Source organism: Pyrus communis, chromosome 6 (genome assembly GCF_963583255.1).
Source record: "Pyrus communis chromosome 6, drPyrComm1.1, whole genome shotgun sequence".
NCBI lineage: Eukaryota > Viridiplantae > Streptophyta > Magnoliopsida > Rosales > Rosaceae > Pyrus > Pyrus communis.
In genome coordinates this window covers 14,714,608-14,736,866 of record NC_084808.1, presented here as the reverse complement: position 1 = coordinate 14,736,866, position 22,259 = coordinate 14,714,608, and the positions used below count along the sequence as shown (strand labels likewise).

General features: G+C 39.5%; 4 protein-coding genes across 4 annotated transcripts; 2 read left to right on the top strand and 2 right to left on the bottom strand.

The window, feature by feature from the left end:
* The first annotated feature begins 2,083 nt into the window (after positions 1 to 2,083).
* On the top strand, positions 2,084 to 4,147 carry LOC137736101 (actin-related protein 2/3 complex subunit 2B-like). The gene is made up of 5 exons (XM_068475434.1): positions 2,084 to 2,143; positions 2,625 to 2,711; positions 2,955 to 3,162; positions 3,564 to 3,672; positions 4,066 to 4,147. Exons 1-5 carry the CDS (start codon positions 2,084 to 2,086, stop codon positions 4,145 to 4,147), a joined length of 546 nt encoding a protein of 181 aa, XP_068331535.1.
* Positions 4,148 to 5,436: 1,289 nt separating this feature from the next.
* LOC137736100 (uncharacterized) lies at positions 5,437 to 6,300 on the bottom strand. Its single transcript, XM_068475432.1, has one exon. The coding sequence runs from the start codon at positions 6,298 to 6,300 to the stop codon at positions 5,437 to 5,439; it is 864 nt and encodes a 287-aa protein (XP_068331533.1).
* Positions 6,301 to 16,067: 9,767 nt separating this feature from the next.
* Positions 16,068 to 17,085, top strand: LOC137736801 (protein PROTON GRADIENT REGULATION 5, chloroplastic-like). The gene is made up of 2 exons (XM_068476072.1): positions 16,068 to 16,428; positions 16,783 to 17,085. The coding sequence occupies exons 1-2, from the start codon at positions 16,165 to 16,167 to the stop codon at positions 16,885 to 16,887; spliced, it is 369 nt and encodes a 122-aa protein (XP_068332173.1). The 5' UTR covers positions 16,068 to 16,164; the 3' UTR covers positions 16,888 to 17,085.
* A 161-nt stretch (positions 17,086 to 17,246) lies between these two features.
* LOC137736800 (eukaryotic translation initiation factor-like) lies at positions 17,247 to 19,556 on the bottom strand. Its single transcript, XM_068476070.1, has 5 exons — positions 19,253 to 19,556; positions 18,581 to 18,749; positions 18,046 to 18,171; positions 17,621 to 17,686; positions 17,247 to 17,549 (listed from the first exon to the last, which is right to left on the bottom strand). The coding sequence occupies exons 1-5, from the start codon at positions 19,480 to 19,482 to the stop codon at positions 17,502 to 17,504; spliced, it is 639 nt and encodes a 212-aa protein (XP_068332171.1). The 5' UTR covers positions 19,483 to 19,556; the 3' UTR covers positions 17,247 to 17,501.
* Between the last annotated feature and the right edge of the window lie 2,703 nt (positions 19,557 to 22,259).

Sequence of the window (22,259 nt, the reverse complement as noted above, 5' to 3'; positions counted from 1 at the left end):
CTGGTGCTAGGTAGGGATGGGAATATACATATAAGGATCACTCTCCTAGGTGATGTGGGATGTCACAATCCACCCCCTTTAAGGGCCTGACGTCCTCGTCGGCACACCACGGTTAGGGTTAGGCTCTGATACCAAATTGTCACATCCCGGCCCGGGCAGGACCACTTCCCGGGCCCGACTCCACCACCGTAGCACGATATTGTCCGCTTTGGGCTTACCATTCCCTCACGGTTTTGTTTTTGGGAACTCATGAGCAACTTCCCAATGGGTCACCCATCATGGGATTGCTTTAACCCCCTTCTCGCTTAACTTCAGAGTTCCTACGGAACCTGAAACCAGTGAACTCCTAAAAGGCCTCGTGCTAGGTAAGGATGAGAATATACATATAAGGATCACTCCCCTGGATGATGTGGGATCTTACAATAAATTGTCACATCTCAGCCCGAGGCAGATCACTTCCCGGGCCCGCTCCACCACCGTAGCACGATATTGTCCGCTTTGGGCTTACCATTCCCTCACGGTTTTGTTTTTGGGAACTCACGAGCAACTTCCCAGTGGGTCACCCATCATGAGATTGCTTTAACCCCCTTCTCGCTTAACTTCGGAGTTCCTACGGAACCTGAAGCCAGTGAACTCCTAAAAGGCCTCGTGCTAGGTAAGGATGAGAATATACATATAAGGATCACTCCCCTAGACGATGTGGGATCTTACAATAAATTGTCACATCTCAGCCCGAGGCAGATCATTTCCCAGGCCCGCTCCACCACCGTAGCACGATATTGTCCGTTTTGGACTTACCATTCCCTCACGGTTTTGTTTTTGGGAACTCACGAGCAACTTCCCAGTGGGTCACCCATCATGGGATTGCTCTAGCCTCCTTCTCGCTTAACTTCGGAGTTCCTACGGAACCCGAAGCCAGTGAGCTTCCAAAAGGTCTCGTACTAGGTAAGGATGAGAATATACATATAAGGGTCACTCTCCTGGGCGATGTGGGATCTTACAATAAATTGTCACATCTCGGCCCAAGGCAGATCACTTCCTGAGCCCGCTCCACCATCGTAGCACGATATTGTCCGCTTTGGGCTTACCATTCCCTCACGGTTTTGTTTTTGAGAACTCACGAGCAACTTCCCAGTGAGTCACCCATCATAGGATTGCTCTAGCCCCCTTCTCGCTTAACTTCGGAGTTCCTACGGAACTCAAAGCCAGTGTGCTCCCAAAAGGCCTCGTGCTAGGTAGGGATGAGAATATACATATAAGGATCACTCCCCTGGGCGATGTGGGATCTTACAGATGGGATGGGCCGCATGGCTTTAAATTGGATCTCCCATCAAATGGAGTAGGATTCTCTTCCCTCTTTTTTTCACTCCCCTTCCCTCATCTCTTATTTGAACGATTACGATTAAGCCACATTAACATCTTATATTAATTTTTTATAGCAAGAGAAAGACAAAATAAGAAAATATAAGAGGAGGGGATGAAAAGAGGAGGGGAGAGAATCCTAATCCCCATCAGATAGTCAAATACTCAATAGCCAACCACAACCCATGTGTATATTGAACTTAGCAATCATTGTATATGGATTTAGCGTTGTTCAATAATCTAAACTTGTTCAGATGCGTGGACGATTGATAGTAGAAGATATACAAATAACTTTCAATTATACACCATGAATAACCTACTATGGCACAAATCGTTCTATGTTCACTCCACAACGAAGTTTCATGAGACGATGAGGATTGCATCGAGGATTTAGCATAGAAGATTTTTCATTAACTCGGATGCAAAGGTACTAATACAACAAAATCTACCAAGAAATGAGCATACTGACGGACAATTACTTTTACTGCGTGTTTTTTCCCTCACAAAGTTAGCAGCAGTGAGAGAGAGAGAGAGAGAGAGAGAGAGAGAGAGAGTGGGCAGTTGCTTCAGATGTTGGAAAACTTGAGTGCAACTTTGAACTTAAATTTTACTCCAACTTCACAAAGTAGTTTGTTGGCTGTATCATTGTTTGTATTTACATCCCACCACCCATTTGAAATTAGGAGGAGAGGTGACAGGTAAAAAGTTTTCAGGAGTCAGGATGGGCGTGCTTGGAGAGGGCATCGCCAGCCTTGAAGGGAATCCTGCTCAAACGACACCGGTAAGTACTTTCGAGTTTTCATGCTTACATTACCTAATCGAGATACGTATTGTAACAAATTTTTTACCTTAAATGTTATAGAGTTAATTAACAGCTGTGTTGCGATATGCACACTGAAATTTTGTGTTGAAAATCTAAAGCAGAAGACTGTTTCATGTTTGGATACATGAAAAGAGTTAAAAACAGTTAACTTTATGCGCTTCCCACTTTATTTGCTGAACTAGCAGAAAACAGCAGCAGCTCCATCCATCGTAATCAGCGCCTAACGAAACCTTCGGCTTACAGTTACAGAATCGTTGACCCTCCACAACTGTAAACAGAAGGAAAATTTATATCAACAAATATGGGAAGAAAAATGGTCATTACAGATGATATACAATTTCTAAAGCTTACATAGTCTTCGGTTTTCATCAATGCACTTGGTAATCAATATAGTGAAACATTGGAGCTGTACGCAAACTAATACTCATTCTGATATTAGTATTGTTGCTTTCATAACAGTGACAACAAGTCCATAGAGATTGATCATCACTTGTACGAATTTGGGTCCGTGGAATACCATATCCAGGTGAGTCCTCAGTACGCGCAAACTGTATTCGAAATATTCTAATTGATCTCTATGTTCAGTGTTCATTTTTTGCTTCCTTTCACAATATTAGCATTCTAGAATCTAGGAATTTAACCTGTTCTTTACTCAATATATGAAGAAAGTAATATGTTGTGACTTGTGAGTGACAAATACCTCATCTTATATGGGTTTCCAAGCAGGTATTTTGGTATATTTTCCGATGATTTTTGTGTAATAAAACAGTCTTCAGCATCAGATACACATTATATCTACTCGTCAGTGTCAATCCCGCTCCTTTCCCAGGGAGTCATGCTTCCATATGGGATTTCGCATAATACTAAACAGATGGTAAAGGGAATTCGTCCTGACGTTGTGGAGATCATTGAACCTGCAAAAGAAGGATACCAGCTTACTTTAAGACTTGATTTTTCTAAAATTTCAAATGGAAAAGGTTTGATAATTGTTCACATCATCCCAATAAATAATATATATGAATCACACCGAGATGATTGCGAATTTCAGTTTGTACAGATCAATGCTCACCTTGATAGCAAAAGAACAAAAGAAACAAAATAATGAAATTCTGTAACCACTTACGCTAACAATGCTTTCTTGAATTCCAAGCTTCTTCTTCCTCCAATCCCTAAAACCAGGCATTAAATAAAGATGACAGAACGTGTCAACATGGCAACACACCATGAGCCAAGGGGAAAGTCTCAAAACAAGTCTGACAAGTATATTGGAAGGCAGCTATGTCCTATATTTAACCAGTATGACTGTATAACGAAGTTTTCTTGCTGTACCGTTGATGCTAACAATGTATTCATGCGTGTATTTTTGTTCTTTCTCTAGATTCTGCGAAGGTAATTGCAGAGATTGCTGCTGTGCAGGCAGTAATCGTAAGTTCCCAGCTGAAAGAAATGTTGACGAATGTCAACTCTCAAGATACATCCCAAGGAATGTATAAGCCACTCAAACTTGAATATCACCCAAAAGAGCCTTTCTTTATTATTAGACAGATAATTTCCACAATGAAATCATTAGCAAAATCAAGAAAAGTACTGATTCAACTGAGATCTGATTGATCTACTCCATATTTCTAATGTACAATGACAATATTCATGTTTTGACAGCCACAGAAAGTCATTGCATTATTCCCGATACGTTTCAAAGGCAAAATAGATGTCATTATTGTAACAGCATTCTTTCACGTTTGTGACCGATACAGTTAAGTAAAGATTTTCTTGTTAGCACTGTTAATGAAATCACTCTTCTTGCTGTTCCTTGCAAGATTTGGTTCATATTTTCTTTTTCTCGATTTTCTATTTGATTCCCTTCTGGGGAATGGAGACAGGAACTTATGGATGTTGGAAGTTCTGAAGAATGGAGGAAAACGCCACCTTGTTGCTGATCACCCATTCCAGCTCCAGATTTAAGAGGAGGAACTTTCGAAGATTTGAGAACATATAGAGGATTTGTCTCTTTCGGTATCTTCTTAGACTCCAATCTAAGTACTAAAAGTATAAACTTTCCTCTTAATCACTACAGATTATAAACTTTCCTGTAACTAAGTTGCTTATTTAGCTTATGGTTGATTTTCCACATACGAGATAAAACATCAGGTATACTCAGTTTAATACATTTGGTATCAACTTATTTAAAGAGATTTCTTCACGTCATGTTGAAGGAAAAGATTAGACAAGACAGTATGGAGTTTACTGAATTTCTATTTGTGTTATATACCATGTAAAGGTAAAAACTCCATATTTTTTTAAGGGTTTTCTACTTTTCCTAGTTGAGAAAATGCTTTCACAAACTCACCAACGATAAGTATATAAAAGAACTTAGCTAATTTCATTACCGCTCTCATCTTATTAGACAAAAACAAAATTCTTACGACGGCTTCCATGAAATCCATGGAATGGAGTAATCTAGAAAGTTATCAAAAATAGAATCTTTACAATGACATAGTGACTGGTTATTACATTATTCTTATTAACTTCTGTAACCGAACTAATTCAGACCAATAACAGCTCAAAATTTCCTAAATGGTTACAAATCTCTCATTGTTTGCTTTCAAGCAAATGCAGGATGCATGAACATGAGAGAACTGATCAAGATATCAAAACCTACAGTCCTACAACGAAGATATGATGACTTGAGCATGAAGAACAAGAGAATCCGTTGGCAGATTGAAATTCATGGTTTCGGGCAATTTCATTGACGATGGTTGAAAATGCCAAAGTTTTCTTCTTCAATGGGATATACCGAACTAAATTAAGTTATTTCCATACCTGATATGTTAGCTATTTATGATAGCAGTTAGAATAATCCAAAATAATCATTCTCTGTAAGTCAGATTAACAAGCCAGATAACATGTTGTCCCAAATAATTCAGCTTGCTCTAAAATTAAAGAAAACAAAACAAAACTAGAGTTGTGGAAACATCAATAAAAGAAAAAAGAAACGACCATCGCTAAGGCATCAGTTATTTTGTGAAAGTCATAAACTCTTTATGAAGATTACTGATACACCGAAAAAACGAAGTTATCCATATAATAATTAAGTTCAACTGGAGACAATCTAAAAACCAAATGACGGCATGCCATTAAAAAAGAGGAAAACACTACAAACTGAAGTTAAAGAAAGAACAAATGAGTAAAATCTCCATTTTATCTGAAAATTTGTACCAAAATTGACAGTTAACAAAAGCAGAACATACACTTCATTCCAGCTCAATCTCAGGGCCAGGATGAATCAATACATGCTCCAGCTGCGCTAGCAACGGACCACTGGCCTCGCCACCCTGCAAGTTGCAGTTACTTGCCAACAAAGCAAACAACACAAAACTCAATACCAAGATCGCAATCGCATGCCCGATGAACAAGAGCTTCATCACAGCGAAGCCCCTCAAAGCGTCCTCCTCAAGGTCACATTTCCACTCAGCACTGTCCTGGTTAGGCCAAACCGACATTTTCTTACACCCTTTTAACCCAAATACATCAGTGTACAAGGACAAACCCAGTTGCAAAATCCAAGTGCCCTTAAAAACCAATCCAGAGGACAAGAAAAACTCGGCGAAATACGAACAAGGCCTAATCGACAAATACAGGCAAGAAAATGCACAAATTAGAGTCAATGCACCTAGCATATCATACACAGCGCCACCAAGACCCGAAATTCCCTTGCCGATCACAGAGTACTCAATGAAAAACGAAACCGCAGCGAAAGCAAAGACGAACCCTTCATTGAAATTCAAAGGGTCGATGTTTTCACGGAAGATGATCAGAAGTACGAGTGCCCAGAACATGAAAATAGCGGCGGATTGCTGGAAGAAGGCGAAGCGGTAGGTGGGGTGGTGGCCGGAAAAGGCCAGAAAGAGGAAGATTTCGTAGAAGCAGGCGATGGGGAGGGCGATGGTGAGAGAGTACAAATCGAAGTTTCTCCATTTGGTTTCTGAGCAGTACCATGCTTTGGATTGGTAGAGAGATGGGTTCTTGAGGTAGCGGGAGGAGGAGCAGATGAAGCGGCGGAGGCCTATGGGAAAGAGGAGGACGAAGGCGGAGAAATGGGTTGCTAGTGATGCCATGTGAATTTTTGAATTTCTTGTGTTTGCTCCTTCTGGTACGTGTTGGTGAATTTCCTGCCTTTTTTGTTTTGGTTCCCTCGTTCGTTCGCTGACGTTGTGATTTCTTGTGAACTTGTGAGGAGAGCCGTGAAATTCAGAGAGAGGTTTTTTTACCCTTCATCCTTACTCTCGGAGAAGGTTAAAAACATAAAATATTGACAAAATTACAATTTTTTTTTTTTAACACAAATGATAGCATTAGTAGGTTTATTGTTAAGTAATAAATAATTGATTTTCATTACTTTTTATTTTATTTTATCAAAACATAGACTTTCTTAAATTCTAATTGAAATATTTACATCTTCAGTCGAGATGTTAAAAGAAACTCGGGACCAATGCAATCTCATCTAAAAGAACCTCTAGTTTTGAATAAATGTTGCAACCTAATGTGCCGCTCAGTTGCCTTCTCAATGAACAAACTCAAACAAAACAGTCGCCACATCAGTTGTAATAGCCTGAATGTCATACACTATGCTTTCGACCTCCGCAATTGATTTTCATTACTTGGGTAAAGTACCATTTGCGAGTCTACCACAAATTATCGTTCCTTTTTTGGGGTGAAAGTTGTCCTAGTTCCACTTTCACTTATTTTTTTTGGGTAATTCTCAGTTTATTATTTTTAGGCAATCTCCAATTGAGAGGGCTATTTGTCTAAAAGCCAAAAAATGACTTGATTTGCCTAGAAACTCATATCAAACCGAAGACTGGGCTATAATTCTATGGAGCCCACATGACTATTATTTGGCTAAAGGGGCATCATGTTGGCCAAATATAGCCCCTTCTTAGCCCTTTTTTTGGGTCGAGCTCCTTAGTTGCAATAATTGATTTAAATTCAATAGCTAAATTTGAAAACATCCAAAGGTAGTTTAATTAAATTAACTAATAAATTTAAAGTATAAACTTAAAACTAATAAATTGTTGAGGGGGTTATGTTTAGCCCCTTCAGTTGGAGATGGTAACGAGTATGGCCTAACACTGTTCATTTAAAAATAATATTTTGTAGGGCTATAATTCTAGATGGGGCTATGCTTAGGCCTTTCGGTTGGAGATGGCCTTAAGTTGATTGATTTCCTTTCGGTTGGAGATGGCCTTAAGTTGATTGATTTTCAACATTTCATACATAAAGTTTTTTCACCCCAGTATGATACCTAGAGTGATAATTTTGAGAAACTTTCATATATCCGTTAAGCTTTCTGTTAAAACAGCCGTTAACTTGTGACGTGGCGCCCTAAAGTTATAATTCTTAGACATTTTCATACATCCGTTAAACTTTCAGTTAAAACAGTCGTTAACATGTGACGTGACGCCCCCGTGGACAATGACTTGGCACCGCAAAAGCCTGTGGATATTAAAAAATTAGAAAAATTTAAAATTTAAAAGTTAGCCCAGTACACACATCAACATACCCAACAAACCTAGCAAAACACAATCATTCTCTGTGGATATATTGTGCAAGAGTGGAAAGTCGTCGAAGGCTGTGCAATTATATAAGAAGATGAAGAGTAAAGGATCAAATTGGATGTGGTGACGTGTAATACAGTTATTCGTGCCATTGGTCTCTCTGATGGTGTTGATTTTTTAGAGCGACTCTGGAAGAAGATGAAGGAATTGGGTGCAAACCCAATGTCGGGACGTATAATACAGTTGTAAAGCTTTTGTACAAAATGGGAGATGTAAGGAGGCATTCTCGGGGCTTTATCAAATGCCGAAGTTGGGTTGTGTGCCGGATGTGATCACGTATCATTTCATTTTTAAGCATCTAGAAAAGCCAAATAAGATGTGATCACGTATCATTGCATTTTTAAGCATCTAGAAAAGCCAAATAAGATTCTTAGACTGTTTGATAGGATGATTGAAAGTAGGGTTAATAGAATTTTACGGGATAATTTTTCATTGTATTACTTCCTTGAAATATATACATATACAATACTTGCTCTATATGGAAACAACAATCAATAAAGGACACAACTATAAATCCTTCCTAATAAGGGACTCCTAATATTTACAATATATTTACATACTTATTTTAATTACTCACATTTACACTCCCCCATAAGTTGGTGCATAGATATCACACATGCCTAACTTAACAAGTGAGTCATCAAACTTTCGACTACACACTGCATGAGTAAGAACATCCGCAAGTTGCTCCTCTGAATCCACAAATGATATTGATACAATCTTCTTTTCAAGCTTCTCTTTAAAAAATGTCGATCAACCTCTACATGCTTCGTTCTATCATACTGTATTGGATTATCAGCTATATCTCTTGCTGACTTGTTATCACAATAAAACTTCATGGTATCCTTCGGCTTAAACCCAAGTCCCCAAAGAAATTTTCGTAGCCAAAGGATTTCACAGATTCCTTGAGCCATGCCTCTATATTCGACCTCATCTAAAGATCTTGACACCACCTTCTGTTTTTTACTTCGCCATGTCACCAAATTCCCTCCAACAAAGGTAAAGTATCCAGAAATCGACCATCTATAAGTTACATCACTTGCCCAATCTGCATCAGTAAACCCTTTAATCCTCAAATGCCCTTTTTTTTTCCATACACGACTCATTTTCTAGGTGCCGACTTCAAGTATGCCAAGATACACATAACATCAGCCATATGATCCACACTTGGTGAATGCACGAACTGACTCACAACACTCATAGCATAGGTAATATCAGGATGAGTATAAGCTAAATAAATCAGTCTCCCTACAAGCCTCTGATATCGACCTTTATCAACCGGTTTCTGATTCGGATCTAAACACAAATGATGTTTCTCAACAATAAGGGTCTCTACCGGCTTAGACCCAAACATACCTGTTTCTTTTAATAAATCTAGTACATACTTACGTTGAGACAAGAAGATACCTTTAGACAAGTGAGCAACTTTAACTCCCAGAAAATACTTCAAATCTCCTAAGTCCTTCATCTCGAATTCAGCCGCAAGGTTTCCTTGCAACTTGGACATCTCGTCAACATCGTCTCCTGTTATAATCATGTCATCTACACAGATAATCAAGGCTGTTACTCTATTTTGTCTACGCTTCACAAATAAAGTATGATTAGAATGACTCTAACAATATCCATTCCTTTTCATGACTTAAGTAAATCTATCAAACCATGCACGAGGTGATTACTTAAGTCCATAAAGTGACTTACGCAACCGACATACTCCGGTGTTCCCGCCATTGCTATAACCAAGAGGAAAATCCATATACACTTCTTCCTTCAAATTCCCATGGAGAAACGCATTCTTCACATCAAACTGTTTTAATGGCCAATCTATATTTGCAACTAAAGAGATAAGAACACGTACCATATTCATCTTGGCAACTGAGGAGAAAGTCTCTTGGTAATCCACCCCATATGTTTAGGTATACCCTTTAGCCACCAACCTTGCTTTGTATTTGTCTACTATTCCATCAACCTTGTATTTAACTATAAATACCCATCGACATCCCACTATCTTCTTTCCTACAGGTAGCATCATCACCTCCCAAGAATTATTTTTCTGCAATGCCAACATCTCCTCATCCATTACTTTTGCCCACTTTGGATCATTTAAAGCTTCCTCCACTTGAGTTGGTACCTGAATAGACTCCATATTACTTACCAATGTTTGATGCTCTGGTGCAAGCTTATTGCATGATACATAGTTGGCTATTGGATACTTCACCTTCCCTTCAGGAGAAAACCTATCAGAAGGCACACCTCGATTTTTTCTTGGTGGCAATTTATAAGTACTCACATTATTACTCAGATTAGTTACACAATCATTTACGGTACTTACCTCAGGCATATTTAGAGAGGATGAATTGGGCAACACTTCGGAACTAGAGAGAGGGTGTACTAAGCTCGGCAAGGGGCTGCTGAACAACAAGGTTGTCCTCGGTAGTAGCTGGTCGAGACTCTCATATGGGTTCGGTCAGAATCGACCGAACATCATCAATATCAGCCACGACACCTATGGCCGAATAGTCTATACACTCGGTACCCATTATACATTCAGCACTAACAGTTCCAGGTTCCACACACTGTTGAACAATCGCATCTCCCTCTAGATCCAACCAACTTAGATTGCCAACAGTGTTCTCCCCCTGGTGATCTGAAGTTGAAGGTACAGAAGTGTAGAAATATTCCGTTTCAGAGAAGGTCACGTCCATGGTTACGTACATATGTCGGGTTTCAGGATGGTAACATTTATACCCTTTTTGGTGAGACGAGAAGCCCACAAAGACACAACGTAGTGCACACGAATCTAATTTACTACGATGTATTTTCTGAATATGAACATAAGCCACACAACCAAATACTCAAGGGGTGAAAGTATTACTTGACACCACTAGAGCATGTTGAGTGAGGACTTGAATAGGTGTATGAAACCCAAACCCCCCCTCCCCTCCGCGCAAGAGGGCATACAATTAATGATATACACAGCGTAGGTAACAGCTTCAGGCCAAAAACGTTGAGGAACCGAGGCCTCAAGGAGCAAGGCATGAGCTATTTTCAAAATGTGGCGATTTTTACACTCCGCAACCCCATTTTGTTGTGGGGTATGCGGACACATGGTTTCATGGAGAAACTCTGACAACTCAAAATTGATGTATTCTCCTCCATTATCAGAACGTAGCATTTTAATAACTGAAGAATATTGCGTCTGAAACATCTGAGCAAATGACCGAAATATTACACATTCATCATTTTTATTTTTCAACACATAAAGCCATGTCATACAAGTGCAATCATCAACAAATGTAACATACCACCTAAATCCAGAAGAAGTAGCAACTGGAGAAGGCCCCCAAACATCGGAATGCATAAGATCAAATGGAAAATATCTTTTATTCATTCTAGGAGGAAACGAAGCACGATTGCTTTTAGCAAGAATAGATACTTCACAATTTAAGTCTGATTCATTTATTCCACTAAAGAAACTAGTCAACATACGCCTTAAATATCTAAAAGATGCATGGCCTAATCGATGATGTAATAACCATACTTCTTGTGAATTGATCAACCACTTTTTTACTATTGCATTCCCTGTCTCCCACGTCTCATACTCAACATTATCATCAGCAGGCTCCTTGGTACTCCCTGTCACAAAGCCCTTCCTACCGCGTCCAATGATGTGCATCTCTAAAACTTCGGACCAAAGAGGATAATTTGATCCATTTAGCTTCATGGTGTTTGGTACAATAGACACATCATTCTGAATAACAACATGATTCAATACTGGATTATTGGTTGGGCTACGAGCATTTCCCTCCAATTTCAGAACCCCGCTATCCTCCAAAGATGCCATTTTGTCTTACAAGAAACTGCACAGCAAAGCAGCACACCCATGGGGATACTTTGACACAGTAATACTCCTACTCGCACATGGCAATATCACACACACACACACACGCAGCCTGACATTCTGCAAGGGAATTGCAGAAAAAAACAGTCGGCCGTGCACAACCGTTGAAGAAAAATATTCTACGGTTACAACAACCTAGGTTCGGATGCCAAATAGAATTTTATGGGATAATTTTTCTTTGTATTACTTCCTTGAAATATATACATATACAATCCGTGTTCTATATGGAAACAATAATCAATAAAAGACACAACTATAAATCATTCCTAATAAAGGACTCCTAATATTTACATACTTATTTTAATAACTCACGTTTACAGGGTTCAGCCAATGATGGACACTTTTGTGATGCTTATGAAGAAGTTTGGGAGATGGGGATTCCTGAGACCAATGTGTCTCGTATGGAATAGGATGGAAACACTTGGGGTGTAGTCTTGATAGGTCTGCTTGCAATGCTTTAATCAATGCTCTGGTGGAGAAAGGAATGTTAGACATGGCTAGGCAGTATAAGGAAGAGATGCTAGGAAGGGGTCTTTCAGCTAAGCCAAGGAATGAGTTGGGAACAAAAATGGAGAACAGTGATGATGGGTAGTTGAAAGATGATTTGTACAGCTTCTAAATTACTGATACCCATATTTGGAATGCATGACCATTTCCACCTACATCATTTCTGTTGAAAAGAAAATAGTAGTAAGGGCATACCATCTAAATAACGCACTCTGTACCGAATGATATGGTTCACAGATAACTGCAGATCACTTGATGACCTTTTGTGCTGGGCTTGTTATAGAGCGGACACCTATTTCCTGCTCATAAGCAAACTAAATGTTGAAAACCTTTTTTATCAAGGACATTGCATGCATCCAATGTACTTGAGACTACTGCTTTGCATTGAAGTTGTTGACTGTATTAGCTGTCTAGACTCCTTCCAGACAATGCTTTTAATAGAACATATACACAAATGAGAAGAAAGAGTTGGAATCCTGGAAGAAGAGTTTTACAATGATGCCCTAATCCTTCCCCTTCATGGTTCATAGCAGCTTGAAATGCGGGCAAGCAAAGATTTTTTTAATGAAGATGTAATTTCGAGGACTGTTGTGGTCGATGACATTTCATCTTTCCCATAAAGATGTATGTATTGAGTCCTTGACCTCCAAAGTGTCAGAGTTTATTATGGCAGTGGCGGAAAGCATTGTTGAAATTTATATGAATGTTGGTGTTACCCTGTAAGGAAACGTATACTTGTATAGAAACTAATGCATTGATATTACATTCATTTTGTATTTTTCCCCTTTCAAATTTGAATTAGGCTTTTTAGCCAAACTGTCCCTGAGATTTGCATAATATTTCACTTTGGTCCCTGAGATTGTCCACCATCCATTATTTTGGTCATTCCGTTAAAAACTCCGTTAAGTGTCCTGGAGCTCTTGGCCAGAAGTTTGGGCAATTTTCAAAACTTCGTAACTCAATCATTTCTTAACCAAATTCAAGCCATAATATATCAAAATGAAGATAAGAAAGTGTAGAACAAGATCATACCTATTTGGAAGACCAATAGTTGCCGAAGATGGTCGGAAAATAGCCTGAAAGGTGACTGGTCCACGGGAATACTGGAAAACTCGCGGGAATACGAAAATCATACTTCTCGACGAGACAAAGAGAATGGTACCTTTTTGATGGCTAAATCGCGATGGTTTGGCCTAAAAACAGCTTGAAAGTGGTTTTTTGGTCTCGAGTTAGACACTTTCGAGCCGTTTTACGGTCAAACCATGGATAATTAGCTGTCAAAAAAGGTACCATTCTCTTCATATCATTGAGAAGTATGATTTTCATTTTTGAATCGCCCGATTTCGTTGAGTATTGAAGAAGTTACGAAATCGGGCGAGTTTTCTAGTATTCTCGTGGACCAGTCACCTTTTAAGCTATTTTCCGGCTATCTCCGGCAACCATTGGGCTTCTACATAGGTATAATCTTGTTTTACACTTTCCTATCTTCATTTTAATATATTATGGATCAAATTTGCTTAAGAAACGATTGAGTTACGAAGCTTTGAAAATTGCCCTAACTTCCAGCCAAGAGTTCCAGGACATTTAACAGAGTTTTTAACGGAATGACCAAAATAATAGATGGTGGACAATCTCAGGAGCATTTTTATTGATTTTCAATCTCAGGGACCAAAGTGATGTGTTATGCAAATCTCAGAGACCATTTTGGCTAAAAAGCCTTTGAATTATTATAGAAAGGAGATTTGCTCTCTCTCTCTCTCTCTCTCTCTCTCTCTCTCTCTCTCTCTCTCTCTCTCTCTCTCTCTCTCTCTCTCTCTCTCTCTCTCTCTCTCTCTTGGACTGAGGTTTTCTTTGTGTATTACATTCATTTTCTTATTTATTTTGTATCTTTTTATAGAACAAGATGTTTTCTTGGATGAAATTTACTAAATGATTCCATGGAAGCTATATATGCTAATATTGGCGAATTAAATTTTTCAAGAATACATTTTTGCTAAATCGTTGTGTCTTCCAATATATAGTTACGAAAGTTCAATTACCTTTGTCCCATAGGTAGAAGATGTCAAACAGTTTAGCCAAGAGCAGTAAAACCCATCAACTGGCATATATTCCCTCTAAGTTGTTAGCAATCATACGATATCACTGCTTTATGCCGTTACACTTAAATCTGTTATAGAATTATTTTGCCTTTAGGTAGATGAGTTCAGTCATCATTTCGTTTTTTAAACTTTGCTGCGCGTGTGTTATTTGCGTTCTTCGGTGATTGGGTGCAGTTATACTGTGACAGTATGACGAGTATGTAAAAACATATGTACGTTGCTACGCTTTCTCAAACAATAGTCATTCATTTTTGTTATTCCTGCATCTTGTACTCTACAACTGCTATAAGACTGGAGGTGAGCAGTACTTTACGGTGCAGTTTGTTCGTGTCTGTACTGATACTTTGAATCTCGATCCGTTTAACTTCTACGCAGAAAGTACTTGGAAACGATGTTCCCTAGGGTTTTCTTCGCTTGTTCGTGCGTTTTTCTATCAAATCATTTTTAACACTAGTATTTCGAAATGAAACATCTATGTAGTCGCACTCCAATCTAGAAACAGGATGTATAGTTCTCACCTAAGGAACTACTGATCACTTGAAACCATTGCACGGCCCTTCTAAAGAGATGGCCAAGATATCATGTTTTGTTGGTTGCGAACTGATTGTCTGCTTATCATTCTAATTACTTGTAGATACATATGTTCGTTACATGTTCTTCAACGTGCAGGACGAGCTGGAAAAACGCATCATGGGAATCGGTTATACCTTCCATGGTTTACCGAGTTCCAGAAATTCAGCGTTCATCTCTTGCCGGAAGTGTTCTTTCTTTGAAATGTATGATCTTCTAGATTCTCCCTCCTGTAAGATTGATTTTCTTCTTCACTTTCTTTTTCTTCCCTTTCAGAATTCCTAAAAGAAATAACAATATAAATTTTAGAAATTCTTTTTTGCTTGAGAAGAAAGATTTTTCTTTTTGTTTCTAAATTAGTGGAATTTGAAGACGAAAAACTGACGTGGAAATACTTTTCTCAGCGTTTAATCATGCTGTTTTTGTCTGTGGCTTCCAAATTCTAACAGCTTTGCCACTTTTTTCTAACAGTGACACGGCGTGCATCAAACACCGTCCGCGGGAAGCGAATTTAAAACCCTTTTCCACAATCTTCTTCTCATGACTTCAACCATCAATGGTTGAAAATTCACGCTCTTCACATGTAGCTACTAGGAATTAGTTGAATTGTAGACATACAATTACACAATAAACACCATCTCACTTTTTACATGTAAGGAGAGTCAATCAGTCATTGATATACAATTTCGTATGTGCCAGAAGCTAGGTGTTTTTTTTTTCCAATTCCAACGGTCCCTTCTTTTTATCAATACCATAGTCTAACCTACTCTACATTATGAAAAAGAGAATCCAAACTTGAGTGCTTGTCCGTGCCGACACCAAAACTACGTATACAAATTTGAACAGTGTAGTTCAAAGTTCAAACCAATGAAGTCCGTTGTTATTATGCACCGTTCAATATAATTCAAAGTTTGCCTTCTAAAATGTCCGTGTATGAAAATTTTAGAAATGTTTCTAGAACCAACGGCTAAGATCATCCCACGCATGACAGAGTGGCTTCTAGGAAGGTGACAAGTGGACCAAACCCACCAGGAATTCAGATTCAGATCGTCCTCCCAACAAATAGGGACCGTCAGTGCCGCGGTACAAATAAAACACGTGGAAAAAAAAAAAAAAAAAAACTTGAACAGAAAAAACCAAGGCCATAAATATATGTGGTTCCTAACTTGCTATCCTTAAAAGAAACCAAAGGCTCTTAAAATTCCACAACAAAACCCTCCCTACCAACGACTATTGCAAAAAACATTAAAGCTCACAAGCCTCTGAGAAACTAGAGGCACTGTTGTTTCAATGGCAACCTCAGTTTCTGCAAATTTGAGTTCGTCGTTCCATGGAAGTTGGGGGAGTTCGGTTGTCGGAGAAGATTATGGGACGTTGGTGAAGGCGGTCCCGAACCAAGTGAGAGTTGGGAAGGCGGTGAGAGCGCAGCCGATGATGAAGAACGTCAATGAAGGCAAAGGTGTCTTTGCACCTCTTGTTGTTGTCACGCGTAACATTGTTGGCAAGAAGAGGTTCAATCAAATTAGAGGCAAAGCTATTGCTTTGCACTCGCAGGTAATTAATATAAATCTTTCATTTGTGTGACTCTGTCTAGCTAAGAATTTTTTAAAAAAAAATGTTGGTGTTAGATGTTCGATTTTGGGCCTAGTTCATGTGCTTCTCTATTTGTACTCCTTTCTCGTAGATTACTTTAAATATAATTAGAATATCGCTCGAATAAGAGAAGTATCACTTTGGAAATGCTACAAATTAGTAACTATCAAATTTTCAGTTTTCCAGCTTCTTTTTCAATTATTTAAGATGAAAACATAATTGGTTGGTACAAAACAAATTGTCGAATAAATGAGGCCTTCTGTTTAAAAACAATTTTAGTTGTAGAATTATTGACAAACCCTATTTTCCGTGCAGGTAATTACCGAGTTCTGCAAATCGATAGGAGCAGACGCGAAACAAAGGCAAGGACTGATTCGTCTGGCGAAGAAGAACGGAGAGAGGCTGGGGTTCCTGGCGTGATAGAATCAGTAGACCATGGATGCCTCCCGTTTTTTTCACAAGTAGAAATTTGATGTTCTAGTTTGATTTCATACTTCATTCTTAAACGACTTCCACATGCATATGCTCTCCAGTCTCCACCTGCTGGGATTCCTTCAACGTCACCACAATGTAAAATTCCATGTCTTGTCTCCATAATATATGCACTTTTCATGATCATTCTTCACTCTTGTTGCAATGTTCCTTCACTAAATCAACAGAAAAACGCATATGTAAGTTACGTCAGTTGACTAGGATCGCGTGTCCACCCCTTGGGTCCAAGTTCGGATCCCATTTTCATGACATCGATACCGATAATAAGGTTGCAGAAAGTTCTTAGCAAACATGCAGATCTGATTCATTTGATTGTCAACTCAAGTAAATCATGGGTGTATTACAAACACAACTTACTTTTTAAGCGTACTCAGAGAAATTTTCAATGTTACAAACAAAACTTAGTTTCTGCGTACTTCAGAAAATTTTCGACATCGTAACATAAGGAACGAGATCATATTACACTAATAAAAATAAGTAGACAAATGTCGCGGTGTTCACAACTTTGGTAATGGAGAGTGAAGACCCATGCGCCAAATCAGTTACACATTGTATCGAGGCTTTGCCGATCTTTCCCTTTTGGAATCGTCCTGCAATACCAGAAGAAGTGAGAAATAGGATTTAAGAGTACCCCAACACAAATAATACCGCTGAAACTTACATGGAAGCTGTAGGTCATCTTATCGGTAACATCGATTATCTCCTTCCACTTTCTCCCAATGCTCATCTGGATGACAAGATAACAAGATTCAGACACTTGCAACATCTTAAATTTGCAACAAAACCACGGGAAATGTAATCAATTATAGGGATCCAACTATTGCTGAGGGGCAGAGGTCAAGCGAGTTATATATATCAAACATATATTATATTAGTAATCATATTTCAGTTGATTAATGAAGCATTATTGGGTAGCAATGTCTTCATGGATGCTTTCGCTTCTTTTTAGGATGTGCAGAGATCTATATCACATATAAGTTGGGGCTTTAGCTATATCATTGTTTAATAGCAAAGCAGATCAAAATCCATACAGGAGTGAGTATAAATCAAACAAACACGAGGATAGCAAAACCATCCAAATCACACCTGTGCAGCTTCGTTTGCAGCATTCCTAGTCCATAGTGCAAGTTTGTCCTGCCTCTGGCGCACACTTGCTACCACTCCACAAATCTCATCCGCCTCATCAAATTGCTCCCCTATCAGTGCCATCAACTGCCCAATAAAACAAGAACCCATTATTATCAAATTTCCAATAAACCTAATGCAACATGAATCAAAGTGCTTAGGCCAATACACAGTCGTCTTCAGCCCACAGCGGGCAAGAAACACCAATCATTCACACCGGTGAGGAGGATATGCTGACTATATATATAATTATAGATAGAGTAGTATTCAGTGTCCACATAGTTTGGCATGCTATGTTGCAATGTCAATCAAAACTATTAAGTAGGTGAAATCAAGTATAAACCTATGTTTGATTCAATGTCTGCCAATAGTATGCCAAACTTCATTCCTATACGGGGGGGGGGGGGGGGGGGGGGGGGGGGGGGGGGGTGTGTGTGTGTGTGTGTGTGTGTGTGAACCAATGTAATGAATACTGATAAGGAAATCGAAATCTCACAGTCTCTAGCCACATGGTATCAAGGTTGGCCTTCCTGCTGCTGATGACAGTCCACTTCCCTCCACTAGCACACTCGGGATCCTCCCATTTCGGTTCAACTCCAGCCCGGAACAAGTGAAAGTCTGCATTCGGTGTCAACTTGCTTGGCTTGAATACCTGATCGTACAGACTGCAAACAGATATTGCATCTCAACGTCAAATAGGGGATTTCGAATCAGATTAAATTTCAGAACTTGAATCAAGTGAATTTGCAAATAATCCGAGTTTGTAGGTCCACAATGAAACTAAATGCAGTTGGGTAACTTAATGGACTGGACTTGCAGAATTCTCCACTAAATTTTCTCATCAACCAAACATAATCTAAATACAAAGCTCATTTTTTTTTTTTTGGAAACAAAGGGACCAAAGACTCCGGTACATTGCTTGTATTTGGAAAAGTTCCACTAAATGTTGTCATTAACCAAACATAATCTAATTATAAATCACAGCACCAATCAACAAACAAGCAAAATTCAGCAAAAACCCACATCTCCAACAAAACTAACAAATACAAAAACACAAACTACAAGAAATTAAATTATCCAATATTCAAACCCAATAATTAAAAATCCCAAATTAATAAAAGAGGAAGAGATGGGGATTTAGGTTTAGGTTATGTAATCTAATTCTTACCACCAGAACTCCTGGACGGTATCGAAGGTGTAGGCTTTGCGGAGGGAGGAGCCCCACGCAGCGCCTTGCTTGGGCTTGGATTGGTTATCGAACCAAAAGGTCCACTTTCTCTCCAGCTTGTGGGGACCGCTGCTTGCCTGTATCTTGGTATCGGCGGCCACCGCCGCCGAAATATTCTCCTCTGTGCCTACCGCTGGTGGCGGCGCCGCTGCTGCAATCTCTGTCGCCATTGTTGTCACTTGTGGAAACCTTTTGATTCGCTTGAGCGTCTGGGTTCTGTTGATTGGAAGGAGGAGAAATGAGAGAGGCAGCGGTTTTGGAATCGGGTCCTTATATTTGGAGGAACCGCGGGCTTGCGTTTTATGCGCTGGCTGGACCGTTGGGAAGGCCCGCATGAGCCCAACTAGATGGGCCGACAACCAATACAATGTTGTTTTCCGACCAAAAAAATACAATGATGTTTGAAGAAAAATTTTACACACGTCGTTGTATTATTATTATAAATGTCTCAGTACTGACGTATTTGTCATTTAGTATTACGGTCTAGTAATATTTTTTTTTTTTACTTTTAAGCGAGAAATTTTAAGTTCGATTCTCACGAATTTGAAGTATATTATTGCTATAAAAAAAACTTATCACCTTACCTTTTAAACCGATAAATGAACCGTTGAGATTTAACTAATTGAAATTTAGTTAAATTTAAACCGATCAATTGTATAATAAAAAAGGTATGGATGAGCAAAGATGGGAAGAAGGTGTCCATAATTTTTTCTCACCTCCTCTATTCCTCCCTTTCTTTATTAAGGGTCAGTTTGGTGATTCGAACAAGAAGGCCCTCTGCGGTGATTCGTTATGAGCTACGTTCATATCGAAGCCATGGACACTACTTTGCATTATCTCTATTTACTATAGGATTATCTCAACTTAATCATGATTTGTGTCGGAAAGGTGTATACTTAAAAAATACACACATTTTCAGACTGAAATTTCGTCGGGCAAGACCAAATTTCTGGTAGTGTATGTAGCTGAGCTGAAGTCAAGCAAATTACAACACACACGGACACACAGAGAAAGAGTTACGTGCATGGTGGCCACAATCGCACAGAATACAAGACACACGGACACACAGAGAAATAGTTGTTGTGCCTTGGCTCGTTCGTTAGTGCGGAACCGAGATTCAGATTACAACCTCACCAAAATCACACACAGTTGAACAAAATAAAATACAAGAAATAAAGACACCGAGAAATTTACGAGGTTCGGCAAAAACCTGCCTACGTCCTCGGAGAGATATTGCTCTTCACTATGAGAAAAACAGTACAAGTTACACATGAGTTAAATCGACATAACCCAATCCCATATCCCTTGTACACCCAGTCACAGAATTTTCCCAAGAGCCTCACTCTACCCCAAGAGTTCTTTCACAAGAGATCTTTCACTCTAACTCTCTTGATTTCTCTCACCCTTACCCATGGTAGAGCCACATGCTCTCACCATCTCTTTGGATGCTTTACATCTCTTCATCCCTCTACAACTCTCTCTTCACCCGTGCCCCTTCTTATGCCAAGTAATTATGGCTTTGAAAAAGCCACAAAATATGGAGCAATTTAAGCCACAAAACAAGGAAACATAATCCTCATCATGATGTTTCCTCATCACTATTGTTTTGTTTCCTAGCCTAATTTGGCCACTATCCAACAATCTCCACCTTGGCCAAATTGTACCAAAGTCCATTGGCCTTACGTACCAGCATGCACACTCTGAATCCACCTCGTTGGTCCTGTTCCGATTCAGTTACTGCCAATGCATGTGCAGCTGCTGCAAGCTAAAAATCACCATTTAGCTTCAGACAGGATCTCAACACATCCTCGTCTCCTCCAGCAGGTTTTCCTCCTCTTCATTGTCTGCAACCTGGAAACTCGTCAGCGCGCCTATTTCCAGCAACAACCCATCGAGCCAGACAAAATTCCCACACTTCCTCCTACCTCAGGACCTTCTCATCACCTGTGAATCCCATAGCTTCACCTGCTGCAAAACCCCTGCAACACTTGAGACTAAACATCACCAGGAGAAGTGTTGCTTCGAGTACCTAGAGGGCATACTCAAAGTCTTCCACCACAAACTTGCTAACCCGGCCTTGCACCCGTAGCACTGTGGACCCTTGCCTCCGGAACCGGATCTGAACCTGCTGTCTCTCTCAGATCCTCTTTCCAATTTTCTTCCACGATTTCAACCTTGAATAGCTTAAGCAGTCTTGTGCCCACCATCATCCATGGTCTCTTGTGTGTATCATTCCACACCAAAGAAGCTTGCACCTGCTCCAAACTTATTGTTTCTTTCCTTGCAGTAAAGTTTCACAAGGTTCTCGTACAAATCTGAAAGTGAGGTAAGAAGAAAGAGGACTTTGTCTTCTTCCTCAACATCAACTTTCGCAGTTGATCCAACCATCCCTAAACACGGCTTCCATTTCTTCAGGCTTCCATTACTCTCCTTTATCAAGAGCAAAACCGCCTATCCCTTTAAACTGCTCAACTGAAAATTCCATGGTGAACAACAAATCTGGACCTCCCACGAACCAAAGCCTCCAACGATGCTCTGATACCAATTGTTGTGCCTTGGCCCGTTCGTTAGTGCGGAACCGAGATTCAGATTACAACCTCACCAAAATCACACACAGTTGAACAAAATAAAATACAAGAAATAAAGACACCGAGAAATTTACGAGGTTCGGCAAAAACCTGCCTACGTCCTCGGAGAGATATTGCTCTTCACTATGAGAAAAACAGTACAAGTTACACGTGAGTTAAATCGACATAACCAAATCTCATATCCCTTGTACACCCAGTCACAGAATTTTCCCAAGAGCCTCACTCTACCCCAAGAGTTCTTTCACAAGAGATCTTTCACTCTAACTCTCTTGATTTCTCTCACCCTTACCCATGGTAGAGCCAAATGCTCTCACCATCTCTTTGGATGCTTTACATCTCTTCATCCCTCTACAACTCTC